General features: G+C 41.6%; 1 protein-coding gene across 3 annotated transcripts in view; it reads left to right on the forward strand.

Moving 5' to 3' along the window:
• Positions 1-21,159, forward strand: part of RTN3 (reticulon 3) — a 57,977-nt gene extending 36,818 nt beyond the window's left edge. For all 3 annotated transcript variants that reach the window (XM_072789610.1, XM_072789611.1, XM_072789612.1), the window contains 6 exons: positions 11,899-12,106; positions 14,128-14,266; positions 14,712-14,781; positions 15,539-15,585; positions 17,551-17,609; positions 19,019-21,159. In XM_072789610.1, coding sequence (XP_072645711.1) covers positions 11,899-12,106; positions 14,128-14,266; positions 14,712-14,781; positions 15,539-15,585; positions 17,551-17,609; positions 19,019-19,064 — 569 coding nt within the window. In that variant the 3' untranslated portion in view covers positions 19,065-21,159. The remainder of the gene's footprint in view (positions 1-11,898; positions 12,107-14,127; positions 14,267-14,711; positions 14,782-15,538; positions 15,586-17,550; positions 17,610-19,018) is intronic.
• The last annotated feature ends 3,156 nt before the right edge of the window (positions 21,160-24,315 follow it).

The raw sequence follows: 24,315 nt of genomic DNA on the forward strand, positions 1-24,315 counted from the left end.
TTGGAAACTCTGGGCACAGGTTAGCTAAAATAAAGTGTGCTCTGGAAACACCAGGTATGAACAGGATTGTGATCTTATCTGAGACGAGGGGTTCCCTTCACAGATTGTTGGCAGAGTTCAATTCCTGGAGGTTGTACAACTAGATCCCGTTTTCTTGCTTGCTGGCTATGGGCTGGGGATCATACTTAGCTCATAGTTTCATGGACCTCTCCTAACATGGTAGATTACTTCAAAACTATCAGAGGAGAATTCCTCTCCAGTCCACTACCAGATCTTTTTTTTTTTTTTTTTTTTTTTATTACTTCATTTTTTTTTAATTTATTTTTTTATTGGTGTTCAATTTACTAACATACAGAATAACACCCAGTGCCCGTCACCCATTCACTCCCACCCCCCGCCCTCCTCCCCTTCTACCACCCCTAGTTCGTTTCCCAGAGTTAGCAGTCTTTATGTTCTGTCTCCCTTTCTGATATTTCCCACACATTTCTTCTCCCTTCCCTTATTTTCCCTTTCACTATTATTTATATTCCCCAAATGAATGAGAACATATAATGTTTGTCCTTCTCTGACTGACTTACTTCACTCAGCTTTTTTTTTTTTTTTAAGTCTTTTTTTTTTTAATTCATGAGAGAGAGGGAGGCAGACACACAGGCAGAGGGAGACGTAGGCTCCATGCAGGGAGCCCGATATGGGACTAGATCCCGGGTCTCCAGGATCAGGCCCCAGGCCAAAGGCAGGCGCTAAACCCGCTGAGCCACTCAGGCATCCCTCCACTACCAGATCTTAACGTAACAGATACAAACACAAAAGTGACTACTGTCTCATCATACTCACAGATTCTGCTCACATTGCGGGCAGGAGAAAAGTTGTTTGTTTGTTTGTTTTTTAGGAGAAAGTATTATACAGGACCTGTACACCCAGGCCAAGAGCCTCAGGAACCATCTTAGCATTCTGCCTTCCACAGTCCCTACTTCACACAATATGCAAAAATTAATTTAAAATGGATTGGAGGGCAGCCCTGGTGGCACAGCGGTTTAGCGCTGCCTGCTGCCCGGGCTGTGATCCTTGAGACCCAGGATCGAGTCCCACATCGGGCTGTCTGCATGGAGCCTGCTTCTCCCTCTGCCTGTGTCTCTGCCTCTCTCTCTCTCTCTCATGAATAAATACATAAAATCTTCAAAAAAAAATGGAGTGGAGACCTGAACATAAAAATTAAAACTTTTAGAAGAAAGCATAGGATATCTTCATGAATTGTAAAATAAAAGTCTTTTACACCATAGAATGTACTGGCCATAAAATAAAAACTTGATAAATTAGACTTCATCAAAATGAAAACCTGCTCATTAAAAGATGCCATCAATAGCCAAAGCATTGACCAGGAAAAAGTATTTTCAAAACATGTCTGATGAAGGACTAGCATCTAGGAAATACTAAAAACATTTCAGCAATTAAAGGAAAACAACACAATAAACTGAGCCAAAAAGATTCTTACATTTCACAAAAGGAGATACACGAATAACCAGCAATCCAATAAAAATGTGTTTAACATGGGAGTCTTCCCAGAATTAAAATAAGACATTACTGCATATCTACCCAAATGACTGAAATGGACAACTGAAACGCTCATAAATTTTTGGTAAGAATGTATATGTACTTCAGAGAAAGATTGGTCAGTTTCTTTAGCAAACTAAACCTGAAGCTACCTTGTAACCCCATTATGGAAAAATGAAAATGTGTTCATACAAAAACTTGTTCATAGCAGTTTTAATCATCACAGCTCAAAACTGGAACTAGTCATCCACCAGTAAGGGAATATGGAACCTGCGATACAGCTAGTTACCTTTTGATACTTGGGGCAATATGGATGATTCTCAGGAATTATGCCAAGTGAAAGAAGCAGTACAAACAACTCACACTGCATGATTCCACTTAGGTGAAATCCTAGAACAAGCAAACTGGTCTATGTAGGAAAAAGAATCAAAGCAGTCACCTACTATCCCAAGAGTAGGGTATTCCTGTGAAACCCTCTATGAGCCAAAATGGAAAGCTTTCCAAAAGTTCACATTAAGCCACTTTGCTTTTACAAAAGATCTACATTAGTATGGTCATGGCTTTTTTTTTTTTTTTTTTCATGGCTTTTTTCATAACAGCAAAAATCCTCTTAGGATTTCTTTCAGTAGGCAGAAATCGGTACTAATGTAGGTCTTCCGTAAAAGCACAGTGGCTTAATGTGAACCTTCGGAAAGCAGAGGATACCTGTATAGTAAAACGTCAATAGATAGTTGTCATGGTCACACAGCAATGCAGATGTGCTTAGCATCACTGAATTGAATACTTAAAAATGGTTAAGATGGTAAATTTTATGTGTATTTTACCATCATAAAAAGTAAACGTAAGATTTATAAAATCTAGTGTTTATATGGGTGTTCATTCTGAACTCTTTTCAACTTTGCAGTATGTTGGAAAATAAAGCAGAGGGAAGAGACAAGCTGTTCCAGTTACTAATTAGATTTTTATTGTTTCCATGGGGGAAAGAGCTGCTAGGGAAATGGAGAGAATAAGATCTTAAAAGTCAAAGGTATATGTATGACCTTATGCTTTACTTTTAAAATTTCTTTTGCTTATTACTGATAAAAATTTTAGAGATTGCCAGCTTTTTTAGAAGAAGAGAATTTTATGTCACATACTGTTGGAAGGAAGTCTGAAGCCACAGCCCTACCCGTATTGCTTACCAGATCATCAAAGAAGTATACAAGTCCAAGTATATCAATAACTATAGCAGAAATAGAGTGCCATAACCTGACTAACATGGAAGGTAAAATTAGAAATAAATGTGTACAAAAAGCATAAATTACTTTTTAAATTTTATTTGGCTTTCACTATTAGCAATTAACTAGTGCTCTGTTTAATTTTAGATTGGATCTCATGTCTTCTGCAGACTTCAGTTCAGACTTTTCTTAATTGGAGAATTTAATATTTATCCTACATGTGCAAAGAACCAGCCAGATCTAGAAGGGAAAAAGGGATAGAAAACTAAAGCCAGAGTTTTGGGTCAATCCCATCATGATTTAGTACTGCATTTATTATCTTTAATTATATTCTTTAGATAACTAAGTTCAGAATTTCACATTTTCAGATCTGCCTAGCCATTTTGTTGTGGAGAGGTAGTCCGTGCCATTTTGTTTTGTGTGCTTTATAAATCTGAAATCCAGGGCAAAAGGGACTGTTAGGCAATTTTAATGAACGAAAAACTATTTTTTCTTGATAGTCTCAGATGAGTGCTAGTTTAAAAGGGATTCCTACAAATTTCTGTGGCCCACTGCCAGGTACATTCATGGCCAAAAGGGTGTGCATTTGTCTTTGACAGTACAGCTTTTGTGTTCTGCAGTGATCTTTCTGTGCCTTTTTGAAGGGAATGCCTTTGGTTAGGGTAAATCTGTAGCAGAACAGACTATTAACCCATTTCAGCAGTCACAAAATTTGAATCTGAATATATAAACACATTATCCAGTATCTTTTATGACTCAAAATGTGGCTGCTTTTATTATGAGCTATTAATGTAAAAATAACCAGAGAATAATCAGTGTGAAAACACGTATTTTTCTTTACATAAATAATTGTTTATTAAAAAAAAACTTAACTGCATGTTTCCCCTTTATTAATAAAATTTCCCTTTTATGGTCATAAGGCCTGCCTTTTTTTTTTTTTTCCTCCTATTCACATTTACATTTTCTTAGAGGGACCGGTGGGTGGCTTAGCAGTAGAGCATCTGTCTGTCTTTGGCCCAGGGCATGATCCTGGAGTCTTGGATCAAGTCCCACATTGGTCTCACTGCCTGTGACTCTGCCCCTCTCTATGTCTCTCTCATGAATAAATAAAATCTTTATTAAAATTTTTTTCTTAGAGATGTATATTACAAATTTTGAAAAACTAATGAATATAGAATAAGTTCTACAGACTATTGAATTCTCTTGAGTTGTAGATATATTCTCTCCTTTTTAAAAAAGATTTTATTTATTCATTTGATAGAGCACAAGGGAGGGGTGGGGAGGGGCAGAGGAAGAGAGTTAAGTAGACTGCCTGCTGAGCTGAATCCCAGGACCCTGGGATCATGATGACCTGAGCTAAAGGCAGATGCTTAACTGAGCCACCCAGGCAACCTGAGTTTGGAAATTTATTCTTAAAAATGAAGTCAAAGTTGATTAACTGCTAAAACCTAAAATTTCATATACATTTATTCCTTTTCAGAATGAGCATTTCAACATTTCTTTTCTTCCTTGGAGGTGTATACTTTGGAGAGTAGTCAGTTGACCTTTGAAAATGACTGAAGTTAGAGTCAAACCAGGAGCTCTCCCTAAACTTAGTAATAGAAATCAATAGGTAGGGGGATCCCTGGATGGCTCAGTGGTTTAGTGCCTGCCTTCAGCCCAGGGCATGGTCCTTGAGTCCCATATCAGGCTTCCTGCATGGAGCCTGCTTCTCTCTCTGCCTATGTCTCTGCCCTCTCTCTCTCTCTGTCTATCATGAATAAATAAATAAAATTTTTTAAAAAATCAATAGGTAGGGACTCAACAAGATTTACTGATGTTCTCACTTGGATGGACTGGTACCAGTTACTTTTTCCTTAGCTTCGAGCTCGCCATTGGATGTGTTAGTGCTCTCTTCTGGCATAAGGAAGGTACTGCAGCTGGCATCCTTAAATAATACGGGCAAGAGACCGATGTCCTATTAAGTTTTTGGGTTTTTTTTAAGATTTTATTTATTTATTCATGAGAGAGAGAGAGAGAGAGAGAGGCAGAGACACAGGCAGAGGGAGAAGCAGGCTCCATGCAGGGAGCCCGACGTGGGACTCAATCCCAGGTCTCCAGGATCAGGCGCTGGCTGAAGGCTGCGCTAAACCGCTGAGCCACCTGGGCTGCCCTTAAAATCAAACTAATATGATCACATTACAGAATATTTGATAAAAGGGAGAAGTCACTCATAATTTTACCTACAATATAACCACCCTTGGTGAATACAGACATTCTTTGTCAAATGCTTCATCTGCCATTAGCAAAATAAATTAACTGAGCAGTGAAGTTAATATATTTACTTAGTTATAAAAAGATTACATTGTGTATTGAAATGGATTCTAAGAAAATGTAAGCATAATTCATACAGCACAAGACTTTATTTATTTATTTATTTTATGATAGTCACACAGAGAGAGAGAGAGGCAGAGACACAGGCAGAGGGAGAAGCAGGCTCCATGCACTGGGAGCCCGATGTGGGATTTGATCCCGGGTCTCCAGGATTGCGCCCTGGGCCAAAGGCAGGTGCCAAACCGCTGCGCCACCCAGGGATACCCAGCACAAGACTTTTTTTTTTTTTTTTAATTTTTATTTATTTATGATAGTCACAGAGAGAGAGAGAGAGACAGGCAGAGACATAGGCAGAGGGAGAAGCAGGCTCCATGCACTGGGAGCCCGAGTGGGATTTGATCCCGGGTCTCCAGGATCGCGCCCTGGGCCAAAGGCAGGCGCCAAACCGCTGTGCCACCCAGGGATCCCTCCCCGGCCCAAGACTTTAAAGATAATTGAGACACACCTGGATAAAATTAAGAATTCTTCAAATGAAAATAAATTTTAGATAATATGATACTAGGGACACCTGGGTGGCTCAGCGGTTGAGCGGCTGCCTTTGGCTCAGGGCACAATCCCAGAGTCCCAAGATTGAGTCCCACATCGGGCTCCCTGCAAGGAGCCTGCTTCTCCCTCTGCCTGTGTCTCTGCCTCTCTCTCTCTCTCTCATGAATGAATAAATAAAATCTTAAAAAAAAAAAAAAAATATGATCCTAAAGTTACAACCTGAAAAGTAAGGAAACTTTGATTTGTACTTTTGAGAACTTTTGGCTTTTATTTTTCCAGTACCCATCGACCTACCTTAGGTCAGGACTCTTTAGGACTTGAAGGAGTAGCTAGCCAAAGCTTCATTCTGTGTAAGATAATGGACTACAGTGGTACTTTGTTAGCCTAGTGGCTCTGAATTAAGATCTTACTCTGTGAATTAATTCAAAATAGATTTTGTCAGGTCTTCATGTTTGAGTATAGGGAATGAAGGAGAAGGAAGAGTGAGCACTATTTCTGTATCTTTGTCTTGGGTTAATGGGTAGACATTATACCAGGTGCTTAGTAAGATCGCATTGTAGTTGTGTGTTTTGTTTTGTTTTATGTTTTTTAAGATTTTACTTATTTATTTGAGAGAGAGAACACAAGCCAGGGGGAGATGCAGAGGGAGAAGCAGACTCCCCACTGCACAGGGAGCCTGACGCCTAGCTCAATCCAGGACCCTGGGGTCATAACCTGAGCCAAAGGCAGAGGTAGAAGCAGGCTCCATGCCGGGAGCCCGACGCAGGACTCAATCCTGGGACTCCAGGATCGCGCCCTGGGCCAAAGGCAGGCGCCAAACCACTGAGCCACTCAGGGATCCCCTGTGATCTTCTTATTCCTTTAACGGTCGGTATCTTTCAAAAAGAGCAGAAATTTTTTATTTTGATAAAGTACAATTTTATCAGTTTTTTCTTATATATCAGATGTTTATTTTCTTATATATCTTGTACTAGATTTTACATTTAAATCTCTGATCTTTTTGTGTTCATTTTTGCATATCATATGAGGTACTGATCAAAGTCCAGATTTTTTTGCATATAAGTATCCAGTTTAGATACCATTTTACTGAAATGGGTATCTTTTTTATTGATACCATTTCAATATTGATCGAATTGAAATGGTATCAAATTGATGCCATTTTATTGATAGTCTTTTATTGAAAAGACTTTCTCCATTGAATTGATTTTGCAACTTGGTCAAAAAATAATTTGTTCACATATGCAAAGGTCTATTTGTGGACTGTGTAGACCATTTCATTGCTCTTGTTGCTCTTTAAGACACTGCTGTGCCATCTTGATAATGTAGCTTTATATAAGTTTTGAAATTAGTGTTCCACCTTTGTTCTTTTACAAAGTCAGTTTGGCTCTAGGTCCTTTGAATTTTCTTAGGAATTTTAGAATCACTGTCCATTTCTATAAATATACTTCTGAAATTTTTATTAGAATTATATCAAATTATAGATAAACTTGGGAAGACAACTAAGACTTTAACAATTTTAAGTCTTTGAACCCATGAAAACAGTATAGCTTTCCATTAATTTAGATCTTCATTGATTTCTCCCAGCTCTGTTACATAGTTCAGTATACAGGTTTTGCCAGATTTGTTACGGAATATACCTCAGTGGCAGAGCATTTTGACTGAATCTTTTGTCAGATTTATGTCTAAGTACCTTATATTTTGATGCTATTTTAAATGACATTTTCAGCTCAATTTCTGTTAATACTAATATATGGAAATATGACTGATCTTGTATATTGACCCTGTCTGTATCTTGCAACTTTGCTAAACTCACTTACTAGTTCTAGCAGCTTTTTTATAGGTTGCATCAAATTTTCTAAATAGGCATTCGTGCCATTTGTGACTAATAGTTTTACTACTTTTCCAATTTGAATGCCTTTTATTTCTTTTTCTTGACATAGTACACTGGCTAGAACCTCTAATACAGTGTTCAATAGAAGTGGTAAGAGAGAACATCATTGCCTCTCTTCATTAAATATGACGTTAGCTCTAGGTTTCTTGTAGATTCCCTTTATTAAGTTGAGGAAGTTCTGTAACCTAGTAATTTGCTACTACTCGAAAGGTTGTTGAAACCTTGTTGAAAGGTTTGTTATCAGAGCGGATGTTAGATTTTCTTAAATGCTTTTTCTGTATCTTTTGAGGTGATCATATGGTATTCTTTTTAATTTCAGTTTATCAATATGAATTATATTGAATGATTGTGATTAATGTTAAACCAGTCTTGCATGTTTGTGAAAAACCCTACTTGGTCATAATGTATTCTTTTTATATATTGTTGGGTTTTATTTGCTAAATTTGTGTTAAGAAATATTTTGCATCTATGCTCCTGAACAGTATTGCTCAGTAGTTTTCTTGTAATGTCTTTGTATAGTTTTGGAGTCCAAGTAATGCTGGCCTTCTAAAATTTGTTGAAAAACATTACCTTCTCATTTTTCTGGAAGAATTTGTGTAGAATTGGTATTATTTCTTGTTAATATTTGGCCAAATTCCCCAGCGATGCCATTTGGGCCTGGAATTTTCTGAGTGGGAAGCATTTTATTTATGTTTTATTTCTTAAATAGATAAGGGCTAGTCAGTTTATTTTTTTGAATGAACTTTGATAGTTTGTGCCTTTGGAAGAATTTGTCCACTGTATCTAAATTATTTAATTTATTGACATTGTTTATAATACCTCATTATTCTTTTTATATCTGTAGAATCAGGGCACCTGGGTGACTCAGCCGTTGAGCACCTGCCTTTGGCTCAGGTCATGATCCTGGGTCCTGGGATCGAGTCCTGCATTGGGCACCCCACAGGGAGCCTGCTTCTCCCTCTGCCTATATCTCTGCCTCTCTCTATGTGTCTCTTATGAGTAAATAAATAAAATCCTTTTTTTTTTTAAGATTTTATTTATTTATTCATGAGAGAGAGAGAGAGGCAGAGGGAGAAGCAGGCTCCATGCAGGGAGCCTGATGTGGGACTTGATCCCAGGACTCCAGGATCCCGCCCTGGGCCAAAGGCACGGGCTAAACTGCTGAGCCACCCAGGAATCCCTAAAATATTTTTTTAAATGGGACAAATAATGTCTATTAAGAAAATCTGTAGAATCTAGTGATGTCACCTCTCTCATTCTTGGTACTGACAGTTTTTGTACTCTTTCACCTTGTCTTGATCAATCTAGTTAGAGTTTTATCTGTTTCATTGATACTCTCAAAGAACTTTGGCTTTATTTTCTGTTTTTCTGTTACCTGTTTCATTGATGTCTGCTTGATTTCTTTTTAATAATTTGTTTGTTTGTTTGTTTGTTTGAGAGAGTGAGAGCACATGCAAGAGCAAAGGGATAAGCAGACTCCCTGCTAAGCCAGGAGCCCAAAATGGGGCTCGATCCCAGAACCCTGAGATTATGACCTGAGTTGAAGTCAGACACTCAACTGACTGAGCCACCCAGGCACCCCAGTGCCTGCTCTGATTTTTTTTTTTTAAGATTTTATTTATTTATTCATGAGAGACATAGAGAGAGAGAGAGAGAGGCAGAGACACAGGCAGAGGGAGGAGCAGGCTCCATGCAGGAAGCCTGACGTGGGACTTGATCCGGGGTCTCCAGGATCCAGCCCTGGGCTGAAGGCAGTGCTAAACCTCTGAGCCACCCGGGCTTCCCTGCTCTGATTTTTATTATTTACTTTCTTCTGTTTACTTGGGGTTCAGGTGGTTCTTTTTAGTTTTTTAAGGTCGCAGCTAAGATCACTGACATTGTCTTTTCTAACATAGGCACTTTCATATTATGTATTACTTTAGCTGGATCCCACAAGTTTTCATTTTCATTCAGTTCAAAATTTGATTTCTTCTTTGATTTGTTGAGAAGTGTGTTTAGTTTATAAATATTGAAGGTTTCCCCAATATCTATCTTTCCTAATATCTTTTGTTACTGTTTCTAATACAGCCTTGTAGTCAGAAAACAAAAAAGTGACTTGAATCCTTTAAAATGTATTGGGGAGTGCCTGGCAGCTCCATAGGCTAAGCATCTGGCTCAAGTAATGATCTCAGGGTCCTGAGATTGAGCCCCACGTTGAGCTCCACACTTGGCATGGAATCTGCTTGATATTCTCTCTCCCTCTGCCTCTGGCCCTCCCCCTGCTTGCTCATAAGCACATACCCTCTTCCTCAAAATAAATAAATCTTAATATGAATCAGGACTGTTTCATGCCCCAGGATTTGGTTTATCTTGGTGAATGTTCCACATGTGCTTGAATGTATGTATATTCTGTTGTTGTTGTTGTATGGAGTGTTCTATAAATGTCAAATAGGTAAAATTGGTTAATAGTATTCAAGGTCTTCATTTTTATTGATTTTTGTCTACTTGTTCTGCCAATTATTTCTTTTTGTTCTGCCAATTATTAAAAGGGATGTTGAAATCCCTATCTATAATATCCCTAAATATATATATTACACCCTTATTGAGGTGTAATTCACATACTATACAAGCTATCCACTTAAAGTGTACAACTAGAGGGATGCCTGGGTGGCTTAGCAGTTGAGCGTCTGTCTGCCTTTGGTTCAGGGCATGATCCCCCCAGAGGCTCAGATCGAGTCCCGCATCAGGCTTCCTGCATGGAGCCTGCTTCTTGCTCTGCCTGTGTCTCTGCCTCTCTTTCTGTGTCTCTCGTGAATAAATAAAATCTTTAAAAAAAAAAGTGTACAACTAAACGTATTTTATCATCGCTATCCAATTTTAGAGCATTGTAGTCCCCTACAAAAAAGCCCCACGTTCATTAGCATTCACTCTCTATTTCCCACCACCACAGCCCTCAACAACTAATCTGTTGTCTGTCCCTATAGATTTGCTTATACTATATGTTTTATATAAGTGGAATTGCAATATGTGGTCTCTTGTAATTGGCTTCTTTCACTTGGCCTAATGTGTTTTCAAGTTTTAGCCATGTCATAGCAGGTAGCATTAGAAAAAACTTCACTCCTTTTTTGGGGCACCTGGGTAGCTCAGTTGGTTAAGTGGCTGCCTTCAGCTCGGTCATGATCCCAGAATCTCAGGATCAAGCCCCCGAGTCATCAGGCTCCCTGTTGAGCGGGAAGTGTGCTTCTCCCTCTCCACCTTCCCTTGCTCATGTGCGCTCTCTCTCTCTTTCTCTCTTTCTCAGATAAATAATATGGGTTGGTTTTTGTTTTGTTTTCTTTTTAAAGAACTTCACTCCTTTTTATTGCCAAATAATAATTACAGGGCAGCCCCGGTGGCTCAGCAGTTTAGCGCCGCCTATAGCCCAGGACGTGATCCTGGAGACCCAGGATCAAGTCCCACTTCAGGCTCCCTGCATGGAACCTGCTCTTCCTGTGCCTATGTCTCTGCCTCTCTCTCTCTCTCTCTCTCTATCATAAATAAATTTAAAAAAAAATTTAAAAAAAAAGACATGCCAAAAAAAAAAAAAGTAGAAGAACTCAGATTTTTCCAGTTTGGATGTCCCCCTCCATAATACCCACTTTAAAACAGTCTTGGTTTATACCTATTTCCTAACAATTAGTAATAGTATCCGCATTCATTTTCAGGGATATTGCCATTTAGATAGTGACGTAGTCCCCTACCAGTAATCCTTCTGGTGTTTCATTATACCTAACACTAATAGAGTTTGGATTGTTTTTATCCAGCACACTCTTCTGATCCGACCCAATTTATACATACATTAGTTTTAGTTTTATAGTGACCAGATGAACTTATCAGCATGGTTTGCTTAATTTAGTTAACAGTTACCGATTTTATAACACTTATTCTACATCCTTTCTGCTGAAACATTTCAAAAAATTGACACTCTGCCCCATTGTACTTCAATAGCCATCTCTAAATAAGTTTTGGGACACCTGGGTGGCTCAGCGGTTGAGTGTCTCTCTGTCTTTGACTCAGGGAGTGATCCTGGAGTCCCGGAATCGAGTCCCACATCGGACTTCCTGCATGGAGCCTGCTTCTCCCTTGCCCTCTGTCTCTGCCTCTCACACTGTGTCTTTCATAAATAAATAAAACCTTAAAAAAAATAAGTTTCTAAGTATTTATGAACCTGTCCGGAAACCACAGCAACATTTGCGGTATGAACATCACTCCTGACATATAATTTTCATTTCTTAGGTTCTCTTAAGGAGGGATGCACCTGTAAAGCATGCTGGTATGATGCTTTTCAGATAGCCGATCACAGCCAAAGAGCAGTCCTAGCTACGTGGCCACATGTAACCCGTCTTCCTTTTCTTTTGGCAGTGCACGATCTGATTTTCTGGCGAGATGTGAAGAAGACTGGGTTTGTCTTTGGCACCACACTGATCATGCTGCTCTCCCTGGCAGCTTTCAGTGTCATCAGTGTGGTTTCTTACCTCATCCTGGCTCTTCTCTCTGTCACCATCAGCTTCAGAGTGTACAAGTCTGTCATCCAAGCTGTACAGAAATCAGAAGAGGGCCATCCATTCAAGTGAGTGAAAGTATCATTAGTAACACCCTACAGTTGACTAAGTGAAGAATTACAGGGCCTGATGCAGCTAATCCCTTGCATGAACCATCAGCTAGAAACCTTGTCACTTCAGAATTGACCAAGTTAGGAGCCAAGAACATTTTGACAAATTAGAGGCTCACACTTTAAGACTGAAGAAGACTGAATTCCTGAGCAGGCAGCACCCAGTTAGGTGGGGTCCCAGGACGTGTTTAAGCTCCCACATAGGGAAATCTTAAAACAACTTTGAAGTCTCAGTATTGAGGCTGTGCACTTGGCACTATTAGAATTTGATATGTTTACTCTTAGTTTTATTACTTTTTCCCCCCCTTTAGTTTTCTTAATATCAGGAGCAAGTCCTGAGGTCAGTAGGTCATGCATTTCTAGAATCCACTTGCTGACTTTTCTGACTGTGCTGTAACTTTGTAACAAATGTTTTCCTCACACTTTTCCTCTTGAAAATCTTAGCCATAAACAATTTTAACATTTGCAAATGACAGTTTTTCAAAACCTTTTCCTCATAGGGAAAGAAATTCTTCTGTGTCTCAAGACTATGGCAGAATAGCTCTAGTCCTTTTATTTTCTCTTGGTGAAAATAGAAGACCATTTAAACTATATGTGGCATTAAAAAAGTTATCGCAGGGATCCCTGGGTGGCGCAGCGGTTTGGCGCTTGCCTTTGGCCCAGGGCGCGATCCTGGAGACCCGGCATCGAATCCCACGTCAGGCTCCCAGTGCATGGAGCCTGCTTCTCCCTCTGCCTATGTCTCTGCCTCTCTCTCTCTCTCTCTCTCTCTGTGTGACTATCATAAATAAATAAAAGTTTAAAAAAAGTTATCACAAATTGGTTTTAACAAATCAGTAGCTGTTTACTGAATGACTAAATGTGACTGGCCATAAACTAGATGTCTTAGCAGGATTTTTCGTCTTTTGCAGGACACTGTTGTGGATTTGTGTTTTGTTAAATTTTACAAATTACAGCATTTATTTTTTATAACTTTTGGTAGTAAATATTTCTTAATAACTAGGAAAGGAAAGCATGCCTTTCCTTCTCTGTTTTTCCCACAAGACTGTAGGCTCTTTAAGCAAAAGCAGTCATCTTTTTCATCTTTTTCCTGATCTGCCCTATGCATAGCAGAGGGTCTGATACTCAGTAAGCACTCAGTAAGTACTTAGTGAAAGAACAAGTTACAAGCACATGGTTACATCTCAATTCTGTAGTTCATCTGTGAACAGAACCCAAGTCTTTCTTTTTCTTTTTTTTTTTCAAGTCTTTCTTTTTCTATAGTTGTCCACCCTGCAAACTTTGTATCTCTCCACCCTCCTTGTTTTGTTAGCAAATATTTTATAATGCCTTTTTTATCATTTTGAAATGAAATTCATAAATATCTATAAATTTCAAAATAGACTATAATTATAATATAAAGGAATGATAAGATAGAAGGTCATTTATAATAAAGTAAAATATTTCCAGTCAGTATTTAACTGCTTGGACATGGCTACACACACACACACACACACACACGCGCCCACAATAGAGACATTAGGTACTTGTACTTAGATGTATAATCTCCAAAACAGATGTGATTTTCCAAAGTAGTAAAAAATATGGTAGTAGAGTTTAGCATACCAAACAAACCAAAATAGTCTGTTTAGGAAATTCAGGATATGTCAAAACTGGGGGGGGGGGAATCCTTGTTTTTATATGTTCTGGACTTTTGATAATTATAAGTGGGTTCACCTTCATGAATATCCTATGAGGCAGTAGAAGTTACACAGGACGTAGGACAATTCTTTATTGTATATGAATGTCTCACACTTAGCAGACATCTGACATTTTTGTCTCTGCCCAATGAAAGACAGGAGCCCTCTCCCTGCTCCCCCATGACGGCAAAAAAATGCCCCTACAGATTTCTTAAATGTACACTCTATAAAACTGCTCTACTAACAGAAAGAGATCTTCTTCCTTGTCAAATGTATGACTGTTGTTTCTTCTTCTGGAAGAGCCTACCTGGATGTAGACATTACTCTGTCCTCAGAAGCTTTCCATAATTACGTGAATGCTGCCATGGTGCACATCAACAGGGCCCTGAAACTCATTATTCGTCTCTTTCTGGTGGAAGATTTGGTTGACTCCTTGAAGGTTAGTTGCTTCTACAGCTTTTGGTGGAGAAGCTGAGGAAAATCAGAGACTAGGTTATAACTCAGAGGAAAAACAGTAAAGAGGGTTTTATCATACAAAAATATTTGCTTAAGTCAATCAACCTGTGAAAAGTGGGAGGGGTAGGAGTCAATAGAGAGAAGGCATCTCCTGCACATGTAGAACTACGTGCCCTCCCAACAAGGGCAAACGTCATTGACAGGAATGCAATCATAGTCTGTTGAGCTTAAGAGAACTACAGAATTCTCTGATGCACCCTGCAAGTATGTGGTGCAGACGAGTGTAACCTTCATTGGGAAATTATAATTACGTATGGCATACATCATTAAACTTATGCAGTCTTAATCGACAAGGAGAATGGCCTCAGTTGACCTAAACTTTGCATTATGATTACTCCTGCTTAACCCTCTGTTGTTGGCCTTCACAGCTGGCTGTTTTCATGTGGCTGATGACCTATGTTGGTGCCGTTTTCAATGGAATCACCCTTCTGATTCTTGGTAAGGTAACAAGGAAAATGTCTCAATGCTCTTTGAAGTACATCTAGCCCTTGAACGACACAGCTTTGAACTACAGGTTCAAAGAGTTTTTACAGTACAGTACTGTAAATGTATTTTCTCTTAGGATTTTCTAACATTTTCTTTCTTCTAGCTTACCATATTATAAGAATATAGCATATATAATACTTGCAAAATATGTGTTAATTGTGTTATTGATAATGCTTCTGACCAGCAGTAGGCGGTTAGTAAAGTTGGGAGGGTAGTCAAAAGTTACATGCAGATTTTTGACAGCACCAGCTATCCGTGCCTTAATCATCATGATGTTCAAGGGTCATCTGTAATTACTAAAAGTAGGAGCAAAGAGAATGCCCATAATGTCTCCCCTACTTCCATGCGGCCCAGCCTTTAACATCTATACTCCTTGAACTAGATGTTGGAAGAACCTGTTTGTGGCCATAGGTTTATTGAAAGGTCTTAACTCTAAGGAAATATCATAACAGCTAGAAGTAGAGTTGTGTACATTTGGTTTAAATATGGGGATCAAACCATTTTCATAATTTGGAAATTATTTGTGATTCACAGAAGGTAGCCTATGTACCTATAGCTAACTGTCCTTAATTGAGAGCCCTGGGTAGAATTTCTTAAATTGAAGATGTATGTTTCCCTATATTTTATGAGGAAAAACATTTGTGTTGTATCTTGGGTCTTTCTGACGGTCTCACATTTACACTTGCCATGTCCTGTGATTCTCTTACAGCCGAACTGCTCATTTTCAGTGTCCCCATTGTCTATGAGAAGTACAAGGTAAGCACTTGTCTGTTTCCAATTAGATACACCTGTTAATTTATGACTAGCTTTAGTTTTTTGGGGTTTTTTTTGGGGGGGGTTGTTTTGTTTTTAGATTTTTTTTATTTATGAGAGAAACAGAAAGAGTGGCAGAGACATAGGCAGAGGGAGAAGCAGGCTTCTTGCAGGGACCTGATGTGGGACTCGATTCCAGGACCCCAGGATCACCCCCTGAGCTAAAGGCAGATGCTCAACCACTCAGCCACCCAGGTGCCCCGCTTTAGTTCATTTTTTAGGCATTGAAAGTTTGGAGCAATCTCTTCTTTTCTTTTCAAGATTTATTTACTTATTTTAGAGAGAGAAAGCACAAGCAGGAGGGGCAGAAGTAGAAGGAGAGAGAATCTCAAGCAGGCTCCATGCTCAGCTCAGTCTCATGACCCTGAGATCACAACTGGAGCCAAAACCAAGAGTCGGATATTTAGCCAGCTGAGCCACCCAGGCACATCATGAGGGGTCATTTTCTAATCAATCTTGCAGGCTAAGTTTTATAAGTCAGGAGCCTGAAAGAAATTGATGATAGTGGTTTCCTATACCAAGAGAAACTGAATGTTTATTTAGGAGAGAGAAGTGTAGGAAGGAGACTTATTTTATGTTTTGTTTTGTATCATTTAAGTTTTTCATGTGGATACATTATCTGTTAAAAAAAAAAGTTGAAAAAATGCTTAAATAAATAAAAGCTGGTGTCTGAAAACAAATTTAAACTATCAAGGCTATTATGGGAATCCACTGGTGTGAAGAGATGTTTGCATTTTGGAATGGTGCATGCAGAGCTTTGCAAGATGCTTGCTAGCTAGATTCTTTATAGATTAAGTCATCAGTCCACACTTTTTTTATGCCTTTTGGTATTAAATGAATTAGTCTTGGGGTACCTGGGTGGCTCAGTTCGTTAAGCATCTACCTTTGGCTCAGGTCATGATCCCAGGGTTCTGGGGTCAAGCCCCAAGTCTGGCTGCCTGCTCAGTGGAGAGAGTGCTTCTCCCTCTCTCTCTGCCTCATTCTCTCTCTCATTATCTCATTATCTCATTATCTCATAAGTAAAAAAATTACCTCATTATCTCATAAGTAAAATATTTTTTAAAAAACCAACTTCCTTTAAAAAAATAGGGCAGCCTGGGTGGCTCAGTGGTTTAGCGCCACCTTCAGCCCAGGGTGTGATCCTGGAGACCTGGGATCGAGTCCCATGTCAGGCTCCCTGCATGGAGCCTGCCTCTCCCCCTCCCTCTGCCTGTGTCTGTGCCTCTCTCTCTCTGTGTCTCTCATGAATAAATAAATAAAATCTTTAAAAAAAATAAAAAATAAATAAGTCTTACCTAGGAACCAGAATACATTTGTGATTATAGAATATAGATTAGACACAGTTTTTAGTATTCAGAAAATGCTTTACTCCAGTGTCTATAAAGGAAATGCCTAGCAAGTAAGACCTTAGCAAAAGAAATGAGTGATTTTTATGGCAACAGAGTATAAGGTGTTTATGGCATAATTTAAAGTCTGAAACCTGAAGGGTTTTGGGGGGTTTTGTTCTGTTTTATATAGGCTCCACATCCAATGTGGGCCCCAGCACAGGACTTGCACTCAAAACCCTAAGATCAAGAGTTGGATGCCTAACCGACTGAGCCACCCAGGTGCCCCTGAACCCTGAAGTTTTTAAAATACTCTTAAAAACTGGCATTACTGGGACAGTGAGTTGGCACAGTCAGTAGAGCATGTGACTCTTAATGTCAGAGTCATGAGTTCAAGCCCCATGTTGGGTATAGAGCCTATTTTTAAAATAATAGTAAATTTTTAAAACTGGGCATTATTTTCATTTCCAAGAATATGCAATAGTGTTTTTAAAAAACAGTTAAGCTAGACAAAAGAACATTACCTTCAGAAAGATTGTTAATCTGTGTGTTGCCATAACTGAAGTTTTTCCCTTCCTTAAAGACCCAGATTGATCACTATGTTGGCATTGCCCGCGATCAGACCAAGTCAATTGTTGAAAAGTAAGTGTACTTAAGTTCCATGTTTTATTGGGACGTGTGCTTTTCTTCCCCGATTATTTGTAGCTTCCTCTGTAGCCTACTGACTCAAAAAAAGGAATTTTCACACTGAAGATAAATATTGGTTAATAGTTTGGTTTTATTGCAAACTATTTCATCCTACTTCCTTAAAAAATATCTTTTGTGTCTTAGACTAAAAAAGATCAATGGAATTAGAACCTTTGCCTTTTTGAATTGGCTTTTTAAGTGTCTGTGGCTGCCTGCCCATATGCATCAGTTTTAAGGGGAACTCTTCCCTCTCTTTTCAGAAATAAAATGTTTTACTAAATAAATGATTCAGGGTGCAATGCTACCTTTCCTAAAACCACCAAATCTCTGTTTCCTCTTTAAACCAATTTAATACGAAAATCAAGTAATAAAATATTGGTAGGTATTTTTATGACTCCCATCAAGGAACAATTTGGGAGGTTTTTTTGTTTTGTTTTTGGCTTTTTTTAATTACAGCAAATACTAAGGAACCCACACTTCTAATTAAAATGTTAACATTTTTATGTATTCAGATATTTAAGAAATAAAACATCACAAGTAGATGCATCTCTTTGGTGCCCCATTTCCTTGCCCCAGTCCCTGTCACACTGTAGATTTTAGTGCTTTTTCCAGTTTTGATAAAGTGAAAACTGAATATATGCAGGCAGCTCTGGCTTGATGCCAAGGTCGTGACTTGCTCTTTTGCTTTAGAATGTACATTAGAGCTAAAACCAAGCAAGGACAGTTAGTACAAATATGTATCTGATTGTTTACTCTTGATTGTAAAAGATGGTCATAGCTTAGCTTTAAACCTAATGTCTTGGTCAGTCCCTGCTGTGGGATCTAATACTTGTGAGGGGTGGCTTTGACATTGGCCGAGAGGTATGTGAGTGACCTTAGTGATGTGTAACCTTAATGCACAAAATAAAGGATAGCTTTGGTGTCCTACGAGGGGCTGGGAACTCTTGCCAGCACCTGTAGTCTTTTTATGTGTCACCTTGACTCGACTCCTGCTTCCTTTTGTGGCACTAGTGACTAACCTGGCATTCCTAGAGAAATGGGCTCTTGCACTGCCAGTGTGCAGAACACAGCAGGCGTTATGCCCAGACACCCCTTCTTCTCTGGAACCTCCAGTGAAGGACCCAGGAGGGACAGATAGTGAAAGAGGACTGGCTACAGGCCTGGCAACCAGGAGAGGGGATTAATCTCTGTGGACCCCTCAGCTCATCCCAGGCCAGACTCAGCCTCTGACTCTTTTCCTCCAGAGTAAGTCCTGTGGAAATGGGAGTTTGTCACGTTGCTCCAGCAAGTCCAATGCTGTCTTCTGGTATCACTGTTAAAGACCTGTGTTTTCACCACCTTCTTCTTTTCTTTTTCTTCAATAGGATACAAGCAAAACTCCCTGGAATCGCAAAAAAAAAGGCAGAATAAGTACATGGGAACCAGAAATGCAACAGCTACTAAAACACCACTTAATAGTTATAACGTTATTACTTGTACTATGAAGGAACGTGCTCGGTGTCAGCTCGAGCTTGCATTCCAAGCTTCTTTTTCTTAATTTGGTGTTTTCTCCCCTCCTTTCCCTTTACCCTCAGTATCAAGCACAAGAATTGTTGGACTAAAAAAAAGAACTGATTATCTTAGAACCCAAAAGAATAAAGAGAGAGTCAAATTAATAGGATAAATCAGTACCTTAATGGTGGTGGAGCTTTTACTTGTAGCTTGAAAGGGGAGAGATTGGAGGTCAAGGAGAAAATGAAAGATAAAGCACTGCTCTTGGACTCTGCTGTCCAGTTCTCAAGGACTAGTCTTATGCAGCTTCCTATCAGAGTTTTACCCTTATTTTTAAGTTAAGAAATAATGATTAACTTATGAGGAAATTATCTGGGAACAAGAGTGGGATTCCTTCCTGTGGGTTTTTTGGCAGCCTTCTGATCCCATCTTCCTGCCCCACAACGTGAGCAGCTATTCCTACGGTTTCTCTTCACGTATTGATAAAACTTCCAACTGTATGAACAACCTGTAGATGATAGTGAGAGTTACTGATTCCTGGAATGCCATCTGGGAACCAAGGATGGACATGGCAGGTGGGGCTGGGATGACCCTTCCCTCCCACTCACCCCTAGGAAAGGAAAGTCTCTGCCATTTGGGAGGGTGGCATCTATGTCATTTCTTGTGGGCACCAGTTCTGAGCTTTAGTTTGAGGACTCATTCCTGAGTGTGCTTTTTCCTCCCTCTTCCCTGCCCACCTCACCTTGAGTTTAATAAATATGGTTGTACTTTTCTTATTATGAAATAAATGTCTGTAACTGCTGTATACTGCTGTAAACTTGTTAGAGAAAAAATAATCTGCATGTGGGTTCCTCAGTTGTTGAGTTATTATAATCCTGTCTCAGTCCATGGGGGGGAAACATTCTCAAGAGGTAAAGACAGAAACATAAAAGGCCTTTTTTTTGCTTTTATCTTTTCTCCACAGCTTCCTCCTTCACATGCTACATCCTTAACCTGTGCTCATCATTGTACCCTAAGGACCAAAGCCAAGCTGGCTTGAGAGGAGATAGTCTGTCTGTGGTTAAGAGACCACAGGTTAGTGTAAGAAAGTGTGTTCTGTAGTTCGTACAGAGTTTTTTAACTTTGAGGCTAGCTTATGAGTGTCTTACGTTTTGAGGGTTCCTTTCATCTTCCGACACATAAGATGTCTCAGCACCTTCGCCATGGCCCAGGGTGCTCCTTTTGAGAGTGTTTTCCAAGAAGTGTTAGGTGAGGGTGACCAGGTAGGGCAAGATTGTGATGGTGGGCTCCGTGCATGATTAAAAGATAAAGAACCACTCAGATGTCAGTTGGAGGGCAACCGGGAATCTGATTCCTGTTGAGAGCGATAAGTGTCTTTCTCCCCTCTGACGTGAAAATTCCGTCAACCTGAAAGAAGTCCTCTGTGAGTTCCTTCAGGTTGCTCCTAGTCATGATAATCCAGAGGGAATGTGCGCTGGTGACTTTAAAGTAAGGGCTATAGTCTTTGACGGTCCCTTAGCACTGCAACTCTGTAGAAGGTAATGGAAGTTTTTTCCTTCTACTGTTTCGGAAAAGTTACTTAAGCATTTAGACGGGTAAAAGGTACCCTTGCCTTACTCCCATTTTATTAGCCCCCTACCCCCCTTTTCAAATTTTAAGCAAATTTCAGTCAGGAACACATTCTCCAAGTTATTTTGCGCCCTCCCAGGAAGTCAGTGCACTGATCAGCTTTTTGGGCTTCCCCTCCAAAGGACCTTTTTCTGCACTGGAAGCCTCCATAGCTAGCCCTTTTGTTTTGTTACTGCTGTGTTTAGATAATTGGACAGATCTTTGTGCCACACAGGAATTTTTTTTTTTTTTTTTTAAGAAAAGCCTATAGATGAACTATTACTAATGAAACTGTGTGCGTGTATGTGCGTGCAACATAAAAATACAGTAGCACCTAAGGAACTTAGGTCTTGGTTCCTGTAAAACTGTAAATTGATGTGGTATTAATAAAAAATGAAAAAAATAACACAGTAACTGTGGTGTTTTTCTGCTAACTTTATTCTTTATACACAGTTTGGGTAAAGTAAGAACCAGGCTTCCACCAGCCCCCATCCCCACTCCACCTTTGAGGCTTTAAAAAGCAACTAATAGTTGATACTGGTAATGATTCCCAAGGTTGCAGAACTTCCATAGTGGAGCAAAGCTATGCATTTGGTTTCTGAAAGATCACAGAAACCCTCTTAGGAAGTGACCTTAGGAAGAAGATGAGGAGTGGAAGGTGCCCGAGGGTCAGCCGGCCCAGTTCAGCTGCACACCAAGCTCGGAATTGCCCACCTGCAGCGTGAAGCAGCCGATCCATCACAGCCACAGAGCACTTGGAGGCAGTCACCTTGGAAAGTGGAGACTACATCTATCAAGGCATTGCTGAAAGAGTTTTATCCCTTCAGATCCATTCTTCCCCAAAACTAAGGCTGCCATGACCCTTAAGCTGGATTTCAAAAATTTATTCAACATACCTCTTAGAAAACTTAGGCTGAAATTTTTAAAAAATAACTGAAGCAAACAACTTCACAAATACACATACAAATGTTTGAGTAATGTCACTAACGTGGCGTATAAATATGGATTCAGAGTAACATTTACATATTGGCCATAATAGCAAGCATACCATTAAAAAAAATTCATGAAGAAACTTCACCTGTTCATGTCAGACTCCCAAGGCAAGGAGGAGGCACAAAGAGGAGGACCCCCCTGACCCCCCCAACCCGAGAGGCCAGAGGGGCTAAGCAGGGATCCCTACAGTGCCAATGAGACCACTAGCACTCCACAATCTTCAGCTTCACGATCATTGGAGCGCTTATCAAAAAGGATTGCTGGGTGCCACCCCAGTGATTCACCAAGATGGGGCCCAAGGATTTGCATTTCTAGTAGGTTCCTAATGGGATGCTACTGGTCCGATGGCCACACTTTGAGAACCCCCTGGAGTGCTTGGGGCTGCCTCTCAATGAAGACATTCATTCCTGTCTTCCCTAAAGCCCCTGTCCCTGCCTGTCACAAGGACAAGCCATCCCTAACTGGCTCTCTGTCCTGGCTTACCTGAACTTCGGCAGTGGACTTGGGGTGACCATAATTGGTTGCCCCAATCTGCCTTCTGGTTTTGAACAGGCAGGGTAGCAATATGGTAAGATACTCATCCTGGATCTGAAAACACGCATTGAAGGAAAATAAAAGAATGGCAGTGCCCAGGCTGCCATTCTTGATCCCATCCATGATCCCTGTTCTCAAGCTTCTAATACTGACTCAAAAATCCTGGAGGTTCGAACACTGGGAATTCGCTTTTCAGTCAACTGACAGCTGATACTCTATTTCCTGAATCCCTGGTGGCTCCTACCAAAAAAGACAATGCCAGAGCCCCTGCCCTACTGGAGAGACCAAGGGACAGGTGGCTGCCAGCCCTACTTGCGGAGGTGTGATGGAGAAGGCTGCTGCCCAAACCCTGGAGCTGAAGCCTACGGTGGCCAGAGCCACCCCAGAGAGCACTGCTTTCAGGGGGGCCGCAGGTCTTCACCACCCCCAGGAAGCCACGACAGCGCTGAGCAGCCTGCAACACCCAGCACGTGCCATCCTTTCGCAGGCCCAATGGGAAAAAAAAATTTGACCAGAGATCGGGAGGCAGTGTGGTGTAATGCAAACACTCTGAATCCGGAGTCGAGATTTTCCTTCTAGTTCTATACTGTTCCTACCCGGCTGTGTGTGATCATTGCAGTCTCCATACGTCACTACCTGTGAAAGGGTCGAGGGGGCAGGTACTGATTGATCTCCAAGATCTTTCCAACTCTGACAATCCTGAATTATATAAAAATGCTATAAAATCCATGGTATAAAATCCAATTCCCGTCAGGAAGAGTCAAGGGGACTGGGCCTGAGGCACTTGAACCTTGGGCTCCAGCCTGGGGGTGCTGGGTTGAGGAAGGGCTTCCTCCTTGCTGTCTGCTTTCCCACCCAAGGAGGCGAGGCGCCCCCTCTGCCTCTGGGTATTGCCCCCACGTCCCACAGGCTCGGCTCAGCTCCCCACTCTCAGGCTGTAAGACCAAAGGAGGCGGCCTGGCCATGTGAAAAGCAGACACTGGGGCCCAGAGATTCAAGCAGAGGCCTGGAGTCACACATTAGTGTAGGATGTTTGCGGTCCCCCCATCCCCACCTCTGTCCTCACTCCTTCCTCCTTTAGGTCCTTCCTCCACCACCTCACAGCTTATCTCTGATACACGTATAATAAATAAGACATTTGCACATAGGGGTGACTGGGACAGCTCTCTCCCCGCCCCTCCCCCTCTCATATAAAAGCATTAAATACAGTTTCAAAATAAAATACAAAGAGCAAAAAAGGCCTGATCTCGGGGCCACCTGTTCTCCACAGGAGAATGAATCTACACATCCCACTCGGACCTGCCTGGGAGATCGCGGGGCCCCGGCCCGGCCCGGCCCCAGTGGGCCTGATGCTGCCGCTGCCGCTGCCGCGGGGAAGAGAGGAAGGCCGAGGCCCGGCCCCAGGCCCTTGGGGGCTGAGAGTGGGTAGCACGTCCGCCGAGTACAGAGGGGGGCAGGGAGGGGACAGGAACAGGACGCCAACCGCCGGGACCTCCAGTGCCCCGGGCTCGGACCCGCGGGGACCAGAGAGCCGGGCTGCCCGACTGGGCGTAGCGGGGGGTAGCGGGGAGGCGGAGGTCAGCAGAGCAAGGGGGGAAAGTGCTAATCCCTTGACGAGACCGGGGTGGTGCCGGCGCGGCAGGCGCGGCAGGCGCGGGGCGGGCGGGAGGGCCCGCGGGGGAGGCCGGAGGCTGCCGGGCCCTCCCCCGGCTCCGCCCCCACCCCCGGGCCGCGGGCTCACGTGTCCGCCGCCGCCCGGGCGGGTTCCCGGGCCCCGCCGCCCCGCCCTCCGCTGGAAGCCGCGCCCGCAGTCCAGGCCTCCCTCCGAGCCGCCGCGAACACCAGCGAGGAGCGCGCAGCCGCCCCCGGCCGGGAGGCCGTGCCTGCCCGCGTGCAACGCCGCAGGGAGCCCCCCGCGGCCCCCCGGCGCTGCCCCCACCCCTGGGGCCTTAATACTGAGCATCCCCACCCCGGCGCCGGCCGGAGCTGCAAGCCCTCGGTGCACGCGCCTGGAGGCCGCGGCGGCCTCCCGGGA

The sequence above is a fragment of the Canis lupus genome, chromosome 21 (genome assembly GCF_048164855.1).
Source record: "Canis lupus baileyi chromosome 21, mCanLup2.hap1, whole genome shotgun sequence".
Taxonomy (NCBI): Eukaryota; Metazoa; Chordata; class Mammalia; order Carnivora; family Canidae; genus Canis; species Canis lupus.